Source organism: Equus quagga, chromosome 3 (genome assembly GCF_021613505.1).
Source record: "Equus quagga isolate Etosha38 chromosome 3, UCLA_HA_Equagga_1.0, whole genome shotgun sequence".
NCBI lineage: Eukaryota > Metazoa > Chordata > Mammalia > Perissodactyla > Equidae > Equus > Equus quagga.
In genome coordinates, this window is record NC_060269.1 from 93,638,291 (window position 1) to 93,660,721 (window position 22,431).

Sequence of the window (22,431 nt, forward strand, 5' to 3'; positions counted from 1 at the left end):
GACAGGCTGTAACTGCAACCGAATTCTACCACCATGCGAAAAAACCGCTCCTCTACCATCCAGCAATTTATAAAAGCCCCAGACCAGAAGGAAAACAATAAAAACATAGAATTAAGTCCTGAGGACTTGGAATTAGGTAAACTAAGTGATAATGAGTTCAGAGCAGCTATAATCAAAAAACTCAATGAGGTAGAGAGAAAGATAGAGAAACAAGTCGAGTTCTGGAGTTACTTCACAAAAGAGTTTGAAATCGTAAAGAAGACTCAAACAGAATTACTCGAGATGAAAAACACAATGGACCAGATAAAACAGAATACGGATTCCCTGCATGCCTGTGTAGACACCATAGAAGAGCAGATTAACATAATTGAAGATAAACAGGCTGAATGGCTCCAGACTGAGGAAGAAAGAGAACTAAGAATTAAAAAAAAATGAGGAAAAACTCCGAGAGATAATGGATTCAATGAGGAGTAAGAACATAAGGATCATAGGAATTCCCGAGAATATGGAAAAGGAAAATGGAGCAGAAAGTGTGCTTAACGAAATTATTGAAGAGAACTTCCCAAATCTAGGGATCAACGGAGAAATGAGTGTAGAGGAGGGTTTTAGATCTCCTAGATTTGTCAATGTAAAAAAGCTACCCCAAGGCACATAGTAGTAAAATTGGCAAAAAGGAAAGATAAGGAAAAAATACTCAGGGAAGTAAGAAAAAAAAAGAGAATAACCTATAAAGGAGCCCCTATCAGACTGTCAGTGGATTTCTCTACAGAAACCCTACAAGCTAGGAGAGAATGGAGTGACATATTCAAAGCTTTAAAGGATAAAAATCTTCAGCCAAGAATACTCTATCCAGCAAGAATATCCTTCAGATATGAGGGAGAAATTAAATCTTTTCCAGACAAACAAAAGGGAATTTGTAACCAAAAGCCCTCCATTACAAGAAATCCTCAAGAAGGCTCTCATACCTGAAAAAAGAAAAAAGGGAGAAAGGGGACACAATCCACAAACTAGGGTGACCGATGGATAGAACCAGAATAGGATAGCAAATATTCAACTATAGCATTAGGGTAAAAATAAGGAGACCACCAAAACAAGGACGATCTTAGCACTCTAACTACAAATTAATAAGACGAGTTGGAATAAAAAATGAAAATAACTATTTAGGAGGGGAAGAGCAAAGGGTCTAAATCAGTATTGGTCAAGTAAGTAAGAGACCACCAGAGAATAGACTATATTATACACGAGATTCTAAATACAAACTTCAAGGTAGACACTAAAATAAAGTACAGAACAGAGTTACAAATCATAAATAACGAAAAATCTAAGAAACCCAGCATAAGAAATTGCAGTATTAAATGGGTAGTTTAAAGCAAACAGGAAAAGAAATGCAGGAAAACAAGATAATGAGCGACAGATTGACAGCATTAAGTCCACATGCATCAATAATCACTCTCAATGTGAACGGATTGAACTCTCCAATAAAAAGACACAGAGTGGCAAAATGGATTAAAGAACACGATCCAACAATTTGCTGCCTCCAGGAAACACACCTCAGCCCCAAGGACAAACACAGACTCAGGGTGAAGGGGTGGAGGACAATACTTCAAGCAAATAGCAAGGAAAAAAAGGCAGGTGTTGCAATTCTTCTATCAGACCAAGTGGATTTCAAAATAAGACAGGTAAAGAGAGACACAGAGGGACAATATATAATGATCAAAGGGACACTTCATCAAGAAGAAATAACGCTTATAAATATCTATGCACCCAACACAGGAGCACCAAGATTCATAAAGCAACTATTAACAGACCTAAAGGAAGATGTTAAAAACAACACAATAATAGTAGGGGACCTCAACACCCCACTCACATCAATTGACAGATCATCCAGACAGAAAATCAACAAGGAAATGGAGCTAAATGAAAAACTAAAACAATTGGACTTAATAGACATATATAGATCACTTCACCCTGAAAGAGCTGAATACACATTCTTCTCAAGTGCACATGGAACATTCTCTAGGATAGACCATATGTTGGGAAACAAGGCAAGCCTCTACAAATTTAAAAAAATTGAAATAATAACAAGCATCTTCTCCGATCATAGTGCTATAAGGCTAGAAATTCATTACAAGAAAAAAGCTGAGAAAGGCACAAAGATGTGGAGACTAAACAACACACTACTGAACAAGCAATGGATCATTGAAGAAATTAAAGAAGAAATAAAAAAATACCTGGAAACAAATGAAAATGATAGCATGCCATACCAACTCATATGGGATACAGCAAAAGCTGCATTAAGAAGAAAATTCATCGCAATACAGGCACATCTTAACAAACAAGAAAAGTCCCAAGTAAGCAACCTTAAAGCACACCTAACTGAACTGGAGAAAAAAGAACAAATGAAGCCCAAAGTCAGCAGAAGGAGAGAAATAATAAAAATCAGAGCAGAAATAAATACTATTGAAACGAAAAAGGCAGTAGAAAGGATCAATGAGACAAAGAGCTGGTTTTTTGAGAAGATAAATAAAATTGACAAACCACTAGCCAGACTTACAAAGAAAAAAAGGGAGAAAGCTCAAATAAACAAAATCAGAAGTGAGCGAGGAGAAATAACAACAGACTCTGCAGAAATACAACAGATTATAAGAGAATACTACAAAAAACTATATGCCAACAGAATGGATAACCTAGAGGAAATGGATAAATTCTTGGACTCCTACAATCTCCCAAAGCTCACTCAAGAAGAAGAAGACAATTTGAACAGACCGATCACAAGGAAAGAGATTGAAACAGCAATCAAAAACATCCCAAAGAATAAAACCCCAGGACCAGATGGCTTTCCTGGGGAATTCTACCAAACTTTCAGAGAGGATTTAATACCTATCCTTTTCAAGCTATTCCAAAAAATTAGGGAAGATGGAACACTTCCTAACACATTCTATGAGACCAACATCACGCTGATACCAAAACCTGACAAGGACACCACGAAAAAAGAGAACTACAGGCCAATATCACTGATGAACATAGATGCAAAAATTCTAAACAAAATTTTGGCAACCAGAATTCAGCAATTCATCAAAAGGATCATACATCATGATCAGGTAGGATTCATACCAGGGACACAGGGATGGTTCAACATCCGCAAATCAATCAGTGTGATACACCACATCAACAAACTGAGGAATAAAAACCACATGATCATCTCAATAGATGCAGAGAAGGCATTTGACAAGATCCAACAGCCATTTATGATAAAAACTCTGAACAAAATGGGCATAGAAGGAAACTACCTCAACATAATAAAGGCCATATATGACAAACCCATAGCCAACATCATACTCAATGGGCAAAAACTGAACGCCATCCCCCTGAAAACAGGAACGAGACAAGGATGCCCTCTATCACCACTCTTATTTAACATAGTACTGGAGGTCCTGGCCAGAGCAATCAGGCAAGAAAAAGGAATAAAAGGAATCCAAATAGGGAGGGAAGAAGTGAAACTCTCGCTGTTTGCAGACGACATGATCTTATATATAGAAAACCCCAAAGAATCCATTGGAAAACTGTTAGAAGTAATCAAGAACTACAGCAAAGTTGCAGGGTATAAAATCAATTTGCATAAATCAGTAGCATTTCTATACTCCAGTAATGAACCAACAGAAAAAGAACTCAAGAATACAATACCATTCACAATCGCAACAAAAAGAATAAAATACCTTGGGGTAAATTTAACTAAGGAAGTGAAGGACCTATATAATGAAAATTACAAGGCCTTTCTGAGAGAATTGGATGACGACATAAGGAGATGGAAGGACATTCCATGTACATGGATTGGAAGAATAAACATAGTTAAAATGTCCATTCTACCTAAAGCAATCTACAGATTCAACGCCATCCCAATCAGAATCCCAAATGACATTCTTTACAGAATTAGAACAAAGAATCCTAAAATTCATATGGGGCAACAAAAGACCCCGAATTTCTAAAGCAATCCTGAGAAAAATGAACAAAACGGGAGGCATCACAATCCCTGACTTCAAAACATACTACAAAGCTACAGTAATCAAAACAGCATGGTACTGGTACAAAAACAGGTGCACAGATCAATGGAACAGAATTGAAAGCCCAGAAATAAAACCACACATCTTTGGACAGCTTATCTTTGACAAAGGAGCTGAGGGCATACAATGGAGAAAATAAAGTCTTTTCAACAAATGGTGCTGGGAAAACTGGAAAGCCACATGTAAAAGAATGAAAATTGACCATTCTTTTTCACCATTCACCAAAATAAACTCAAAATGGATCAAAGACCTAAAGGTGAGACCTGAAACCATAAGGCTTCTGGAAGAAAACGTAGGCAGTACACTCTTTGACATCAGTATTAAAAGGATCTCTTCGGACACCATGCCTTCTCAGAGAAGGGAAACAATAGAAAGAATAAACAAATGGGACTTCATCAGACTGAAGAGCTTCTTCAAGGCAAATGAAAACAGGATTGAAACAAAAAAACAACCCACTAACTGGGAAAAAATATTTGCAAGTCATATATCTGACAAAGGCTTAATATCCATAATATATAAAGAACTCTTGCAACTCAACAACAAAACATCAAACAACCCAATCAAAAAATGGGCTGGAGACATGAACAGACATTTCTCCAAGGAAGATATACTGATGGCCAATAGGCACATGAAAAGATGCTCATCATCACTGATCATCAGGGAAATGCAAATCAAAACTACACTAAGACATCACCTTACACCCGTTAGAATGACAAAAATATCTAAAACTAATAGTAACAAATGTTGGAGAGGTTGTGGAGAAAAAGGAACCCTCATACACTGCTGGTGGGAATGCAAACTGGTGCAGCCACTATGGAAAACAGTATGGAGATTCCTCAAAAAATTAAAAATAGAACTACCATGCGATCCAGCCATCCCACTACTGGGTATTTATCCAAAGAGCTTGAAGTCAGCAATCTCAAAAGTCCTATGCACCCCAATGTTTATTGCAGCACTGTTTACAATAGCCAAGACATGGAAGCAACCTAAGTGCCCATCAACAGACGAATGGATAAAGAAGATGTGGTACATATATACAATGGAATACTACTCAGCTGTAAAACAGAACAAAATCATTCCATTTGCAATAACATGGATGGACCTTGAGGGAATTTTGTTAAGTGAAATAAGCCAGCAAGAGAAGGATAATCTGTGTATGACTCCACTCATATGAGGAATTTAAAACTACGGACCAAGAACAGTTTAGTGGATACCAGGGGAAAGGTGGGGTGGGGAGTGGGCACAAAGGGTGAAGTGGTGCACCTACAACATAACTGACAAACATTAATGTACAACTGAAATTTCACAAGATTGTAACCTATCATTAACTCAATTAAAAAAAAATGAAAAAAAACTCCTTGATGTGTAGGACTTTTCATAGTTGTATCATGAAGAAGGCTGCTTGACATTCCTTGATGGTTCTGTTTCTCAATATGCTACTTTTTCTGTCGACCTCCAGTAAACATGGGCACAGCTTTATTTGTGTCCTTGATAAATGCCAGATCAACCTTTTAAGATCCCGCTCAGGTGGCAACTTTTCTATGGAGCTCCTTTCCTCCCACCGTTCCCACCCCCAAAATGTACACATACACCCACAGACCCAGGACCCTCCCTGCTCTATTTTCTAATTGTGCTCTGTGCTGATTGTTCTTACTGGACTTCCTACATCACCATTTGTTTACTTGTCTCAGGAAAATCTCTTTGAGAGTAAAAGTTTCATCTTTGTATCCCCAGTACATGATACATGGCAGGCATTTATTTAATGGCTGGAGGGGAGTTCAGCCATAGAAACCTTATAAATCTTCAGAAGAGCTGATGAGTCAGATTAGCTTTGCTCTCGATTTGGCAACATATAAAATCAGCATAAGTCATTATTATTTTTTCTTCGCACAACAAAGTCATATTTAATTTATAACTTAAAAGTAAACTCTATACAATGATGTCTCCTACAGACATGAAAAGTCTTTAAGTGAAAAAAGCAAATTGCAAAGCAGAATATAAAATGTGATTCCATTTGATTCATTTTAAAAAGTATCTATAGTGTGTTTGTGTGTGTGTATGTGTGTAGACTTCTGTATCATAGGTGTTTGGTATGTTTGTTGAAAGTATCTGGGAGGACACATAACAAATGTCATTAGCGGCTAGTGCTGGGGAATAGATTGAGTAGGAGGGGCTTATTTTTTTACATCATACAATTCTGTGTTCTTTGATTTTTTTTTAAGGACATATATTACTTCTGTAGTAAGTACTTTTTAAAAAGGAAGGTTATTCATGGATCAAAACAAGCTTCAGTTGATATTTTAAAAACATTTATATTGTGTAATCTTCCCACTACTGTGCTATTCATTTAAAATTTTTGTTAGAAAATACCTATCATTTTAAATTTGTTTTTTTTACAATTGTATCCCCATTTCACTCCTGAGGAAACTGAGGCTTAGAGAAATGGCATAGCTTGTCTGACTCTTAAGGCACAAAGCTAGAACTCAAGCCCGGGACTGTTGGCTGCAAAGCCTGGGCTCAACCTAACCACTTACCTGAACATCACATGTGAGTTGCCTTTCATTTCTTTTTGTTTCCTTTTGCTAAGATTTGTTTTATTTTCCATAGGTCTGTATGCTTTGCTCTGTGGGTTATCATCTTTTCTCCTGCCATCGATCAGAAAAAACTTGTCGAAGATGGATGGCATTAGATTATGCAGGAATTTCTATTGGAATACTGGGCTGCTATGTCTCCGGAGTATTTTATGCATTTTATTGTAATAATGTAAGTGACTTAAAACATTTTACATTCTACCTTTCATGTAGGTCTTGGGTTTTCTTGCTGTGGTTCCTTTGAACTTCTGAATAAGCACATAATTAACTTACAGAAGAAATAGAAGAGTCTTGTATAGGCATAAGCTCATTTTTCAAAAAGGCTCTGTGATCTCTAACGTCTGTTATCAGTTCCATACTCATTTTACTAATTTTCTTTTTTTTTTTTTAAAGATTGGCACCTGAGCTAACAACTGTTGCCAGTCTTTTTTTTTTTTTTTCCCTCTGCTTTTTCTCCCTGGATCCCCCCAGTACATAGTTGTGTATTTTAGTTATGGGTCCTTCTAGTTGTGGCATGTGGGACGCCGCCTCAGCATGGCTTGATGAGTGGTGCCATGTCCACGCCCAGGATCCAAACCAGTGAAACCGTGACCCGCCAAAGCGGAGCATGCGAACTTAACCACTTGGCCACGGGACCAGCCCCATTTTACTAATTTTCCATTGGAATATGTATAAAGTTATTTTCTGTAACTTAATGTAAACATTAAATTTTAATATTTCCACTAAATTCATATAGCTACATGGTTCCTCAGACGCGCATTACATATCTTTTATTTTTGTGTTTGTAGAGTTGAAGTTAAACAAAGGTAGTGCTTAATAAAATTACATTGCTGGCTTCTGCTTTCCATTTTCCTTCTTTTATTCCACTCTCAGTCAAATAAAATAAAGGAAGGTATATCTGTGAGTGTGTTGACCTGTATTCTTCTGTAAGAAATATGTTTTCCTTTCCTTAGTCTTATAGTTGGAGGTAGGCCTAGAGACAGACCAGATGGGTAGTATCTTTAATAAATATGTGTCTGTTCTGAGTTCTAGATCAACTCTGCTTTCTGACCCTGTCACAAAAGTCAGTTTTTGCCTTGTGCAAAGCAGCATTTGAAACACTATGATCAGATTATAAAGTACCTGACCTAAAAATGTTGGCCAGCCAAGCTGTGGAATATAACCACCTACCTCATCACCTCATGTCCCAGCCAAGAAGGCACACTGAGTCTTCCCGGGGGCTCAGTACACCTCAGGCCCTCCCATTCAGAAAGTCTCCATCAACCCTGCTCTTTTCCTCCTGCTCTCCTGCCATACGCTTTTTGTTTTCTTTTGTCCTTTTAGTTCCTTCCCTTTCAGAGCCAAGAGTGAGCTGCTCTCTCAGGGACTACTAGTATACCTACTAGTTACTTGTAGTCCTCTTCAAAAGGAATAGAGCCTGTCCTCCCTGAGCCCTCTCCATGTAGCAGTGCTCCAAGTCATCATCCACAGCCTTTGTTTCCTGCCATGCAGTATCCTCTAACTATTGGGAATTCTTAAGTAGGACCTTTGTCTCTACACAGTAACAGAGAAAACTGTCAACATAGCTGGAGTGTAAAACTAACAAAGAGAAAAATCATAAATTTGTTTTGAATGTAAGAGCATTATTAATTGTAGCCTCTTACACATGACCCATTTGCTTTTTAGGCCTAATTACTTTGAAACATAAGCATATAATTAAATACATATGCAATTAACTTTGTTTTAGATTGATTGGATTTCAGTTGTAAACTCTACTCATGTCTGCTGAACTTTCACAACTTGTTCATTTTGTATAAAACTGTTTACATCTTTAAAAAACTTACAGGGAACATGCGATAACTAGGAGCTTGTGAGTGCAGTCATGTAATACTTGAATTATTTTGCTGATCTTATTCTATATTTCTCTGAAGCCTGTTTTCTGTTTACCCCTTCCTAAACATATCTGATAATCAAAAAGACTAGTGAGACACTTACACTAGAAGTCCAAGGTAGATTAGAAAGGAAAGAGAGCTACTGGAGTAATACAGTCCAGGAGCAATTAAAGGAAAAATTGTCTTCCCTCTGGTATTTAATAATTTCTAAATATTCAGTTGCTGTGGTGGCTCTTTGCCTTTTAAGGAACACAGGCTGCTTTGAGAATGGGTTCGAAACCTGTGGACCCTCATCCAGGAGGATGTACTCATTTGGGCACAAACTAACCAAACACTTTGACGTGTGATTTCAAGAAGCTAATAGCCCCACAGAAGTCCTTGGAGACCAGGTTAAGAACTCTGTCCCGTGTGATACTAACTTTTGAGCTTGAAGACCAGCTCTTCAACTGCCCATTTAGGTACCTAAATATTCTCTAAGCCCTTCAACTTAATACATTTTAAAATGAACTTTCTTTCACGCTTCCGCATTCTCTCTCCCCACCCCAGACGGCACACCTGGATCATCTTTGTTCATTCGCTGCATTAGTCGAAGCCTCTCGTCCTAGAACCAGTTAAGACATCCTCTACTGCCCTCTGACATACCTGGTCAACAATTAAGACTTTAGTTTATTGCAAAAATGTCTTCCTGAATCTGGTGTTTACATCTGCCTTCATTGTTCAACAAGAGTCCAAGCTCCCCATTCTCTCTTTGAATCAATTATTCTAATATCTTCTAGCTGGCTTCCTGTCACCTCTTTCTTTTTTTACACTGATCTCAGAATTATATTTCTAATAAGTCAATTTGAAAAACAACGATGTCATCTCATTCTTAAAGAACCTTGTTATTGGGCCAGCCCCAGTGGCCTAGTGGTTAAATTCAGCGTGTTCCACTTTGGTGGCCTGGGTTTGGTTCACAGATGCAGACCTATACCACTCTGTTAGTGGCCATGCTGTTCTCGCGGCCCACATACTAAAAAATAGCAGAAGATTGGCATGGACGTTAGCTCAAGGCAAATCTCTCAGCAAAAAAAAGCAGAAGAAGAACTCTGCTATTCCCCCATTGCCAACATGGTAAAGGTCCAAATACTTAGCTTGACAATATACCTGCCTTTCAGCCTCTGTTCTCAGAGCTTTCCTGCTGCATGTGCTGTTTCTTTTCCTTGAGAGCTCCGTCTCCCACAAAATCTTATGTATTCCTTAGGACCCAGCTTAGCTGCCATCTCCTCTGTAAAGCATTTTTTTAGCTTCTCCAGGTAACATTAATTGCTCCCTCTTCTGTGGTTCTATAACATTCTGTTTATAACTCAGTTACAGTACTGTTAGATTATAATCATTTGTTTACATGTCTGCCCCCCGATAGTCTATGAGCTCACCCACTGGGAGAGGCCATGTCATAGTCATCTTTGTTTCTACAGGACTTAAATTGTCCCTGGCATAGGATAGGTACTCAGAAAATGCTTTTGCATGAATAAGTGTGTCCTCTGCCAGCCCACCTTGGAATTGGGTTTGTCATCCTAGGAAACCTGACAGTTGTATGGGACATGCATTGTTTTAAGGAAGGAAGGTAATCATGTTTAGAAATGAAAATACCAAGTACATAGAGTTTGGAATGTATAATGTCCTGGCCAAAATTACTCTTTTTCTTTCCTTATCGTTAATAGAATCTGATTTCCTTTTGTTCTAGTATTGGCGCCAAGTGTACCTGATCACAGTGCTTGCTATGATCCTGGCAGTGTTCTTTGCGCAGATTCATCCCAATTACCTCACACAGCAGTGGCAGAGGCTCCGTTCCGTCATCTTCTGTTCTGTTTCGGGCTATGGAGTGATCCCTACTCTTCACTGGGTTTGGCTCAATGGAGGGATCGGGGCTCCTATTGTGCAGGTGGGTTGAGTGTAGTCAATGTTTTTCCCATTCTTTTGTTCTTTTTCAGTTTTATTCCTTTTGCGTAAAGTAGTGTAATCAAGCCAAGTGAGTGGGTCTTTGTTACTTGAGAGCATATTGATGCCATAATTTTCACATCTATATAAATGAGCATACCTTGCAGAAATAGAAGTCTGACTACTGTTTTTTCTGAGATATGTCTCTGTGAAATGATACATTCTTAGTTCTCTTTCTGGTACCATTAGTGTGTAAATACCCAAGTGCTTATCTGTGGAGGACAACTCGCAAGCTTCCAGCTTTGTCAGCTGGGGCAGGGATAATGCCAGTGATAACACAAAAACGGAAGTCAGAGCAGTTGATTTATTTGCTTGATTGGAGGAGGAGGAGTTGGGAAGGATTTTTTCTTGGACCTGTTGGGTTTGAGGTGCCTGTGGAATGTAGAAGTGGAAATAGGGTCTGGACTTTAGGTCAGAGCTTGAGACTAGTGATAAAGACTGAAAATCATTATTGCATTGGTAGCTGGAGCCATGGGAGCATATTCCACCCACCAAGGAAAATATATCAAGAAATAGAAGAGCTGTTAGGTTAGGTGTTCTGGGGGAGCAGTTGGAGTGCATCAGGAAGAACCTCAGTGAGAACTCCTTGGTGTTCTTGAGAAGGGGATTCCAAATAAGACTTAGGTTCTTAGAGATCCATATAAAATGCTTTAAGCATGCACTAGAGAGTAAACTTGAGAATTTTTAACATAAGTAAATATACCAAGAAATCACAAACACTTGTTGCAACGGGACCTTATCTGGAATATGAGAACTTAAATGCAAGTTTTAGTCAAGAGAATCATATTGTTTTAGAAGAGGGGAACTAATAGTTAGCTTACATATATACTTTTATGAAATTGGCAGCAGTGTGGTGGAAAGCATTTGGGTATAAAACTAAAAAGGACATTCTGTGATATAGTGAATTGAGTGATAATGATCTGGCCACTTTGCTAACTTGAGGACAAGGGTGATGCTGTCTTCATAAGATGAGGAAATTGAGAGAAAGGTGAGACAGTAGCAGTGAACTTGAGTGATCCTTGTATCTGTAAAAACATCATTTTTCTGACATTTTTGATTCCCTGAAAATAAGTAAAGAAAATAGAATGAGGAACTGCTACTCTAGATTTCACTCTAACCAGAAATGAATAACTGGTTATGGACAGAAAAGTGACCAAAATTTTGGGATGAGGTAAATACATCCCTTTTAAGTTTATAATAACAAAGAAAGAGAACCAGACGCCTTAAGCCAGTGCATTTTAGAGAAATTCAGAAAAAAATGGCAACTCTCCTGTGTTTAGAAATCTTAGACTAGAAATACGGCTTAGGAAGACAATGGTCTTCAAGGCCAGAGAGCTGATGTCACAGATCGTTGCAGTGAAGAAGTAGAGGGAGACTTCTAGAGAAATTCCCCAATAAGCTCTAATTTTAAAAAGATGGAGAGTGAGGAACTTAACCAAAGGTGAAAAGTCCCAGATGGGCTAATCCTGGGAGGTAGGGTAGAGTTGTGTTCTGGAACGTTTGAGAAATCTGAGGTTGATTAGCCTGAAAATATAGGATTTAGGGAGGGCCGTGATAATTCTCGGATATTTGTCAAGGCAAGAAAAGTAATTTGTCTTTATTTTTTAAATGGCGTCTTGGTAAGTTAGGTTTATAACGAGAATTAGGAACAATATGTATAAATTATAGCTGGCTGATTTTTTAGGGCAAGGAAAAGCTTTCCAACAGAGCTGTGAAGTGGGCTGCTTCATATAGTAGTATTCAAGAGGACCATTTATTGGGGATGGTGGAAGAGATTTTCTTGTTGGGCCAAACCTCTTGGGTCTTTTCCAGCCGAGAGTCTCTGGTCTTTAGTCTCTATTATTCACCTGTTAACTGCATTCCCATACGTACTCCCCCCGTGCACCTATATTGTAGATGGAGTTGGATGCAGTTTGGGACCTTCAGCCATGTCCAAGGTCTGACTCCCTTATACCCTAAACATTACGGCACTCTGTGCTCCACTCTCATGGACTGCTTCCTGCAGTGTTGAGAGCAGGGTTTCTGTTACTGGAGACTGTCTACAAAAGCAATTGAGATTTAGTAGGCTTAAATTCCACCTATGAATTCAACCTAATCTATAAATAAATTCATAATTAATTGGGAATTTAGTCACTATAGGAAGATCTGTGAAAAAAATACGTTTTGCTTTTCAGGACTTTGCACCCCGTGTAATTGTGATGTATGTGATTGCTCTTCTTGCTTTCCTATTCTACATTTCCAAAGTTCCAGAACGGTACTTTCCAGGTAGGTATTGCTTTTGTAGTGATTTTGTAACTTTATTCTAAATATATGGTAGAGATATATGCTTCAGAGCATCAAAACTTAGATTGATTTTTTCAATATTATTGATTATAGAACAGCTCTCCTATTATTGAATATCTAAAACTGTAACTTTCAAAAGCCTTTCACAAACTTATCCTTTCATCCTCTCCATATGAGTTGAGTCCAGTAGATGGGATTTCCACCATTTCATGATTATTAACTAGTGACAATCAGAAGACTCCCAGCCACTGCTTTTTTCTGGAGCACTAATTATCAATTACCATTTACTTTTTTATATACCAAAGTATTCTTAAAAATTAATTTATATATGAAGAGATCCATGAAACAAGAAATAAGACAAGAGACATAGGAAAATAAGAAGATAATGAAAAGAAGCCAGGTTTAGGATCACTTCACAAAATATCCATCATAAGGTTCTATGAAATAGATAAAGGCCACCAATCTGGCTTCCAATTTCCTGGCACTCAGACTAAGAGGAAAGTAATATAAGTTAAGGGTCTTTATGTCCCCAAGATATACACAAGCTAGTAACTCGAGGACAGATTTCCCTGCTTCTTCAGTGCAGAGATAAATTTTATGATGGAAGATAAGAGGACACTGGTAAAGTGAATAGTGTTCTCCAAAACATGTATATGCTTGTTTAGGAACCTCTGGACTCATGACTACTTGGGTTCAAATCTCACGTTGGCCACTGCCTAGCTGCAAGAGCTAATGTTACGTAAGCTTTCTCAGCTCTAGTTTCCTTATCTGAAACATGGAGATAATACTTTCTCTCATGGGATTATTGTGAGGATAAGATGAGAGAAAGCACATGAAACATAGAGCACAGTTCCTCACAAGTAGTAAGCACTTAGTAAATGTTAGCAATTATTATTTTGATGACATCCCTCAACCCCAGTCCCAGAAATGAAACGTAGTTTAGTAGGGGACTGGATGATGCCAGTCCAGGTGAGCTGTGGCTTGAGTAAAGAATAGCAGAGTACATAAAGCAGCGACTTTTTGGTTCTGAGGTCTAGAGGTAGGGGCGTAGTTTAAACTCAAACTGCAAGCTTGTCCCCCCTTTCTTCTGGGTTCAGAATCTCTTCCACAGTGACTCAAAGGCAGAATTGTGCCACTCGTCACGTGTGCTGGGGAGGAAGAAAGGATGAGAAACCCTGATCTGGAGAATGAATAGACCACAGAACTTCAGGCATTCCCTCTGTGCACTTGGTTTGACACCACTAAGTTTTAAATAAGAATGGAATACAAAGAAGAACCTGAGTGTAAACGTTAGGATTTGGGAACTTAACTAGGATATGTCCCTGACTTGAAGACCACCCCATCCTCCAGGCAGGGCCAGAATTTTCCTCAGAAAACAGTTCTGGTAAAATAGATTTTGTATCACTTTATTAATAATTCTTTTATTATTGATTTCTCCTTCATCACGATACATTTAGAAAATGAACCATGAAACTTCTCTGCACTATGTGATTATGGCAATGGTGTTTTTAGGCCTTAAAATATTCAGATCAGAAGTTCACAACTGTTAATATAAGACACCTATAAAAGGTCAAATGTGACATAACTCAACTTTTCTCCAGGATGAACTTGACATAAAATGTGCCCCATGTAGCTGCATGTGTAGTGGAGTACTGATGAATTTGAGCAGTGGAGCTATGGAGACCGTAAAAAATGGAAAGTCTTTACAGATAAAAGTGATATTCATGAGTGCACGGCTTAGAAACCTTGCCTGGCCAGTCCTCATTGATGACCTGGCTGTAAAGAGAAACACATGCAGTGGTGGTGAGATGGTGGGTGAATACTGTGAAATCAAAAAACTTAAACCTAAGCACTTACTTTTGGCTTAGATTAAATTTTTAAAAATACATGAACATCACAGTGGTATTTGATGGGTCCAAGATTTCCCAAGGCATCCGTGGACACAATTAAGTGGATCTGTGATACTTCTATTAGAATATAAGCAATTTTCTTTGTAATCCTCTGTATTTTGTGCTTTTCAAAATGAGTCTGTGGGGTTCCCTAGACAGTCAAAGGATTCCCTGGCACCAAAAAAGGCTAAGAACCCCTACAGAAAGGATTCTGTTGACTTATACTTTAAAATCTACAGAGCGTACCAATTATTATTCTTGGTAAGAAAAGACAGAAGATTAGAGAATATTTACATCACAGGACTATAGAAGCACAGTTAGTAAGAAAAAGATATTTACATTTAAATTTCTATGGCTGTGTATTTTGTTATTTACTTATTTTTCAAGAAGCTTCCCACATGTGAATTACTTAATCTCCTTGGAATTTAACCTTTTCCACAAAGAGAAATTAAATAGTTCTCTTAGTTGTGTATGAACTAATCAACCTTAGTTAATTAATCCATTAGTAATTACATTTTTAAGATTATTCCATTAGTCTGATAGCACAAGATTCAGGTCTGAACTGTCTCCTTACACACCTGCTTGAAATAAAAAGTGCTTCTGGCAGGCATGTATCCAAATACAACGGTGTATCCCCGTCATACCTAACTCACTCCATGATTTGTAGCCCTCATTTCTTTTGCTTCTTTCATGTAATGTCTTTTCTTAGCAGATATATAAGTTGAGACATGGAGACAAAAGGTCAAATTCCCGAAATTAACTAAGTTAGATTTTGAAAACACACTTGGAATAGTATTTCTGAAATTCACCAGTGTACTTAACGAATAAAATCTTAAAATTAGACTCAAATATGAATTCATCCTTTTTTAAAAACATTTGGGTCTAAATTAATCTCCAGTCCATCTCAAGGTGCTCTGAGATTGCCAAAATCTTTTTGCTGCTAAGCCATATTTACAAGGCCAGAGATGGAAATATATTTTTATATTAATATCAAAATATCACAATCAATATTCTTTTCTTTCTACCTTCCCTTCTAGGACAACTAAACTACCTCGGATCAAGCCACCAAATATGGCATATCCTTGCAGTAGTAATGTTATACTGGTGGCATCAGTCAACAGTATATGTCATGCAGTACAGACATAGCAAGCCTTGTCCTGACTATGTTTCACATTTGTGAATTCAGGTATGGCCACCTGGTGTATTCAGTTGTTAAGCAATATATAATGGGGAGTTGTATACCCCACTATTTCTAAGATTCCCATTCGTTTTTTCCTTTTTCCTTTTGTTTAATATATCATGAGTAATACTTTATAAAAATGGAAAAATATCCTCGGGGATCTGTAATAGTAACTGCTTTACTGGCCCTTAAAACTACTAATTTGCTGCTTGTACAGAGAGTGAAAATTAGTTGGCATTCGTAAGAAACATCTGAATAACAATGAATGTGAAACCAGTGTAGAAGTAGTATTCGTTTTACTTAACACCAGCTTGATTTCCTTAGGAAGGGCTCAGCTCCGTTACAAAATGGAGTCATCTTGTGATTACTCTAATAGGAGATATTTACATTAGATGATCAAGTTTAAGTGCCTGATAAAGGCAAGGGTTGTGATAGCCTATGCTTAACACAAGCCCAGATAGTGATTTGAATAATCACTAGCCTTTGAATACTTGTTTTTTGAGAAACTGGCACTTAAGATATTATTTCCTTTAGCTGTAGGTTCTCTTGTCCCTAGGAACATTGGATTTTTTAGTTTGCTAGAACAAAAACTTTAAGCCGTTTCTCCTTTAAGTTGAGAGAGGCATCGAGAAGAAGAAAAGAACTTGTGTTGTCATTTCCCATCAGATAAGAATCACTTTAAAACTGATTACATGATCAGGTGACAAATTCTGTGGTCTAATAACCAAGTTATTAGCCATTTAAGCTTTTTAATTTCAAATAATGTTATTTAATTCCATATAATAATTGAACTCTTGCCAGTGGATTGCAGGTTTTTGGTTCCAAAATTCCTGTAGCAAAAGAGCTTTTGCCTCTCTGAATTTGCAGTCCTAAATTTCCTGATGATAGGAGTTCCCAGCTATATGGGTGCTACTTTCAAGGCCGTAGAATCCAGATGGCCCAGTCTTGACCCTGGAATGAACCTTAAGCCTTAGAACGAAGTCACGCAGATGCCCCATTTGATGATGTACCTGTGCTGGAGTCTGTTTATGCACATGTTAGCGTTGTATTGATAACCCAAAGTATTGATATACACTCTCTGATATTAGGGCCTGAAACATTATATTTGCTCTTTATTGTATATACTTAAAAAATAGATCTCACTGCCCTATCATACAACATAAACACTCTTGTTCTTTGGTCTTTTGCATAAATTAAATCCCTTAAAGCAATCATTCATAAAAACATATGTTGTTTATTGGAATATAAAATAGTATCCAAATTTCTTAACGGGTTGATATGAGCTGCTTTAAATACTGGTATATCTTCAGATCATTGGAATTAATAAATATCAGAAGTGTTGATTGATGGTGAAGCTTATTCCCAAAATGCCATTTGTACATCTGGTATTAGAAATATTACTTTAATGTGCCTCAGTTTATGCATCTGCAAAATTTTTATATTTCTTTTCAGTGTAGTGTTTTTGGAATATAAATCTCCCATGCTAGTATCTCAGCAAGGAGGATTTTCCCCAGTAGGTTAAGGGCACACTGAATTGTACCCATTATCATGATGGAATACTACTTTGAAAATGGTTATTTTACCTCATAAGACTACAAATTTGATCCATATGCTTAGTGATAGAAGATTTTGGTGTAATGATAATAGGATATTTTTCTTTAAAATATTGCTTATTGACTTACATGATATCATTGCTTTTAAATAGACGTTTTGTCATTTTGGCCAAACAGAATACACTGAATAGTTATAATTAATTTAAAAGTGAAGAAGTCTTAGTTATTTTAGGTCTGGCACCATTTTTATTATGAAATCTTCTCAAAATAAACACATAATGAACCTTAAGTTTCATTTTCTAATTTTTAAAAATATTCCTGGTTTTTGTTACAGTGTATGATTTAATACTTGCCATCTGAATTAATAGATAAAAAGAGCATACTGTGTTTAATATTTTTTTTAATTTAAAAGGCATACAGGTCTGACTGTAGGGAGAATTAAACCATGTAAACATTTCATCTTTTTATGAAAATGTTAAGTATTTTAAGAAAGCTGTCCTCTCATTTTTTTCTTTACTATGATGTATTTATTATAAAGTAGAGGATGAATGAATGTGGACTGCTGTCAACTATAAATACTTCTGTATATCAGCATTTATTGACCACCTACTGTGTGCACATCACTACTGGCAAAATTTTTAAGACATTGTTAACATTAAAGAATAACTATTTAAAAATTGCCTACAAATCTGAGCCTTGTAATAATGTATACTTGTTATTTTTGTTTTATAGGTTTATTAAAATAAGATTAAAAGTACACTATTCAGCTACAGTACTAACAAGACTGGTTTTAATTTTACCAATGTGTAAACTATAAAAGCTCTTTACCTACAGACTTTACAAGTGCATTTTAAAATTATCCATGGCTGTTTTAAATTGTTTATAGTGACTTATAAGGTTGTAGTTAACTCATTGAAGAGACAGTGATCTTTCTATTTAAAGCCATTTTCAGATAGCAAGATAGTGCTTGTCTTTTTTGTTATTACAGGGAGTGCAATTCAGTAAGCTGCATGGCAGAATATGTATTCTGTAAATAAACTGGGTTTACTACATTAAGTGCTGCTTGTCATTCTTCATAAAACATAACAGCTTCAACATCATGTTTTAGAATCAGGAATGAAGATTCAGGGACTATCTGTCACATCTTATGGCATCCCACCTGGACAAAGTAAGCGGGCTGAAGATTGCGATTGATTGGCGTAATCCTTTGCCCTGTGTTAAATGTCAAGGGGCAAAGCCTGCACTTCTGGATTGCTGCTGAGCTGAGTAGGTCCATAGCCTCCCAAACTGTCAATCCCAGTAACTCCACCCCTGCCAAGGTGTGAGGTGAAGAATCAGCTGAACTGTTGGCGGAGGGGCGGACGTGTCTTTTACATGCATTGTCCCCATAACTGTGTTTATACTGAAAAGAGGTACAGATGCTATTGAGTACTTATGTCCCCCGAAATTCTGTGTCATAGATCCTGAGGAGGGTAGCAAGGTAATGATGCAAAACTGAAACCGCCTTGAGAAAAGCTTTTCAGAAGGGAGAGGTAATGGCGGCAGGGGTCTCTCTCTTGTGAAAAGTGAAGCTTACATCCCCGGAGGGCAGGAATGGCAGCCGCCATGGTTCTAGTCCTGCTCTATAAATCTGGGACGAAAAACACTACAGAACAAACGTGATTTCAGTAGTTCCAACCATCTGAAGCAAAAGTGAACTATCTCTTTTTAAATATGCAACAAATAATATTTCAGAAGCTCATGCCTTCAGTGTGAGAATATGAACTACCTCTTACATGTGATGCCGGAGCTGGACTTCCTTAAAGAGGGATTTGCTCTTCATTAAGTAGCTCTAATTGCGGCATCCAGTCTTCTCTAAAGAAGGTAACTCTAATTGAATTTGAACAGTGGTACATTCCACACTTCTTTTTTTATGTAACTTTTCTAACCATTTGCGCTATTTTGTTCCTCTGTACTATTTAGTAAAAGGACACAAAACCCTTAATTTTCCACATAACTTTAGATAAATGTTACTAGTTCCAAAAAAAGTTCATTCATAACTAGTAAGATGAATCTCTCTACCAGCCAACAGTCTAAGACTCCAGTTTATCAAATAATTCATAAGATAACATTGCGATCTTGATGCCAAACTTCTCTGTCAATCCCATAAATGGGTTTTCTCTTTAACATGCTAAAGCTGCTTTTCTGACATCATCAAGGGTTACAATAGTTATGCAACTGTTTTTTAACAGTTCTATGTTACCGGTTTTTAAGGAGTTTAAAAAATAAATTATACATAATGCAAAAACTATGCCAAACATTCAGAAAGTACTTCAAAGTCTTATGTTTTTGCCTTACCTTCGTCAGTGTAAGTCTCAGGAATTGTAGCGCCTGAACAAACTGTGCTATTAAGTGATGGTGGTGCAAAAATGCTAGGGCAAAATGGGTGTGCTCATTTACCTCCCAAACCGTGAGCTCCTTCAGAAGTGAGATCTAGTCTTATTCATTTTTCTGTTCCAATGGCTGGTGCATAATAGGTGCTTAAAGTCTGTGGTGTGAACAAAAGAACTGAACAGAAGTTTACATCCAAAACTTTTAATAAGACAAATAATGAAAAACTCTGAAGTCACTGATTATAAAGAATATGCAATCCATTTGGGATTTATTGCATTTAAAGAAAGCAGATTATTAAAACAGTAGGTATGATAAATACAGTAAGAAAATAACTTTAAATTTCAAACAAAACAAAGTAAATGAAGGACAGAATTCAGTCAATAAGAATAAGCAATGTAAAGGCAATAAAGTAGCTAAATCAGTTAGTGCTTAATTAGATCAAAGAAGGAAAAAGCAACTGATTCTTCCTCATGACAGTTTCCCAGCTAGATCTGAGGATTGAAGTTATTTAGGAAGTATGTTTTATAACAATTAGAAATATAATAAAGATGTAAATCAGGTTTATTAAAAGTTAAAGTTATTTGCTTAGTGGTACATAAAAGGCTTCAGAAAATTCAAGTTTAACAAAAAATGGAAGTGTAATCAAAGAAAGTGCACTTAAAGCTGTTTGTCAGCAATTAAAAAGTAGCTTACTATTACTATACTGGTTACTAGTAGACGACTTTTCAATCGCAAAGAGCGTAGTAATAACAATTCTCTTTCAAAAGTAGCACAACATATTTTTAAATAAAAGTAACCCCAAATGATGACCCTTTGCATTTTCATCTAATTCTTTTAGTGGCTTTTGCAAACCCTCACTAGAAGTGAATGTTCTTTTAGTAATGATTGTGGTTGCAATTCCTTTTAAAATTTAAAAATTCACATTAACTCTGCAGTAATGAGATGTGACGTGTGCATGCATGTGTTTATATATTTATCTTAATATATAAACACCACTATGTATAAAAGTTTTCAAATAAACTATCATTTATGTTATTCTCACAGTAGATATGTCATCTCATTCTCACAGTAGATCTGTCAGCTCAATATTGGACCTAAAAATGACGAGTAATTTTGCTGAAAAGAAAAAGTTGACTGCACATTCTACATATAACAAATGTACCCAAACTCCTCAGAACTAGTGATATTAATACATGTGTACCTTCCAGCAATGCTTATGTGAAGTACCAAAATCTCAAATAAAGCAAGCAGAGTAGCCGAATAGTAAGAAAACTGCTCTGCCTGATGAACAGCGGAGTAGAAGAGTGGGCCCCATCTTAGTATTTTCCACCAGCAAGAGGACCACAATCTAACACTGTTAAACAATAAACAAGGTAGGAACAAAAGGTGCATCTATCTACACTTCCAAATAATGTCTTAACTGTGCCCAAATACACACAGGGAAGGGGCAGGTGAGTGGAAGAATTACACTATTTTCTGATAGATACTTCTGAATCGCTTCTGAACTAAGTATTCTAGTCGGTTAAATTTTCATCCAGCCTCCAACCTTTCCTCCTCCACCTAATATATATACCAAGCGACTCTTGTGTCTTAGCAGATACATTCTTCAATGCTATAAAAGCTGATCTTTTTAACACCAACATTTTGTGGAAGTGATAATATTAAAATAATTAAGTAAATGGTCCACTTTTTAAAAGATTACTCAAAATCAACAAGCATTATTAAAGCTGTTAGGACAAAATAACTTTGGCCTCAGATTTTTGCTAGCTTCATATTTTACTTCCCTTAGTGATGTTCAAGTATTACAGGTTTAGAGTTATGACTACTTTACATGCTAAAGAAGCACAGAGGACACCTGATTAATAATAGGAAAATAATTTTTCAACCTTCCTTCCTTAAACAGGAATTGGACCATCCTATTATAAAGCCAAACTTTTACTGAGTGCTGTGTGCCACGTATGTATCAGGCTCTTTCACATGCCTTGGGAGCTTTATTCTCCTAATTCTCATATGAGCATCAGCTGTGTGGAGTGACTTCCCTCTTAACAGTAGAGGGAGGAGATGATGGAAAATGGAAAGCAAGCCTAATCCTGTCCTCCTTGGGAAAATGTCTCTTTTTCAACACAAAGGGATCTTCCCATTTCTATCCCATTGGGTCCCCTACTGAATCCTAAATGTTTCCTCTGAGTTATAATCTCAAAAGAGGAAAGTCACTGGGCTGTGATATAATAAACATAAGAATGTAAATGTTTTAAACAATGTTAAAGTTGTTTCCTTAGAATTTACCCAACATTATAAGCCAAAGTGTCTACATCAGTGTCTAAATCATTTAAAATTCAGTGTATTAAAAAGCAAGTAAGCGAGGCCTTGGTATCAGATAGACTGTAGGTATTTCATGTATCCACCCCAAGGAGACCACACTAATCACCCACTACCACTTGTAAATTATGAGACTTATGAGGTCTAGCAGAGACCAAGGCCGAGGACTAAAATAGTCAAAGAAGCATACTGTGTACATGTCAACCAACAGATTTTCATTAAAAAAAAAAACTGTTTGATACAAACCTACTGTAGTTCATGAATTTACTATGTGTAATCAACTCTTCACTTTGAAAAGAAAGTATCAGTTGAATCTACTTTGTAAAGTTTTAAA

General features: G+C 36.9%; 1 protein-coding gene across 3 annotated transcripts in view; it reads left to right on the top strand.

Moving 5' to 3' along the window:
* The window catches only part of PAQR3 (progestin and adipoQ receptor family member 3), a 37,412-nt gene that overhangs the window by 12,529 nt on the left and 2,452 nt on the right, over positions 1 to 22,431 (top strand). The window contains exons 3-7 of one of the 3 annotated variants that reach the window (XR_006887928.1): positions 6,669 to 6,824; positions 10,247 to 10,444; positions 12,675 to 12,765; positions 15,710 to 15,858; positions 21,682 to 21,734. Coding sequence is in view for 2 of the 3 variants with exons in the window: in XM_046656331.1 (XP_046512287.1) it covers positions 6,669 to 6,824; positions 10,247 to 10,444; positions 12,675 to 12,765; positions 15,710 to 15,852 (588 nt within the window). In the remaining variant the exon portion in view is untranslated. Of the gene's footprint in view, positions 1 to 6,668; positions 6,825 to 10,246; positions 10,445 to 12,674; positions 12,766 to 15,709; positions 18,459 to 21,681; positions 21,735 to 22,431 lie in introns of those variants that run through there. The other 2 variants (XM_046656331.1, XM_046656330.1) reach the window with 2 other exon arrangements.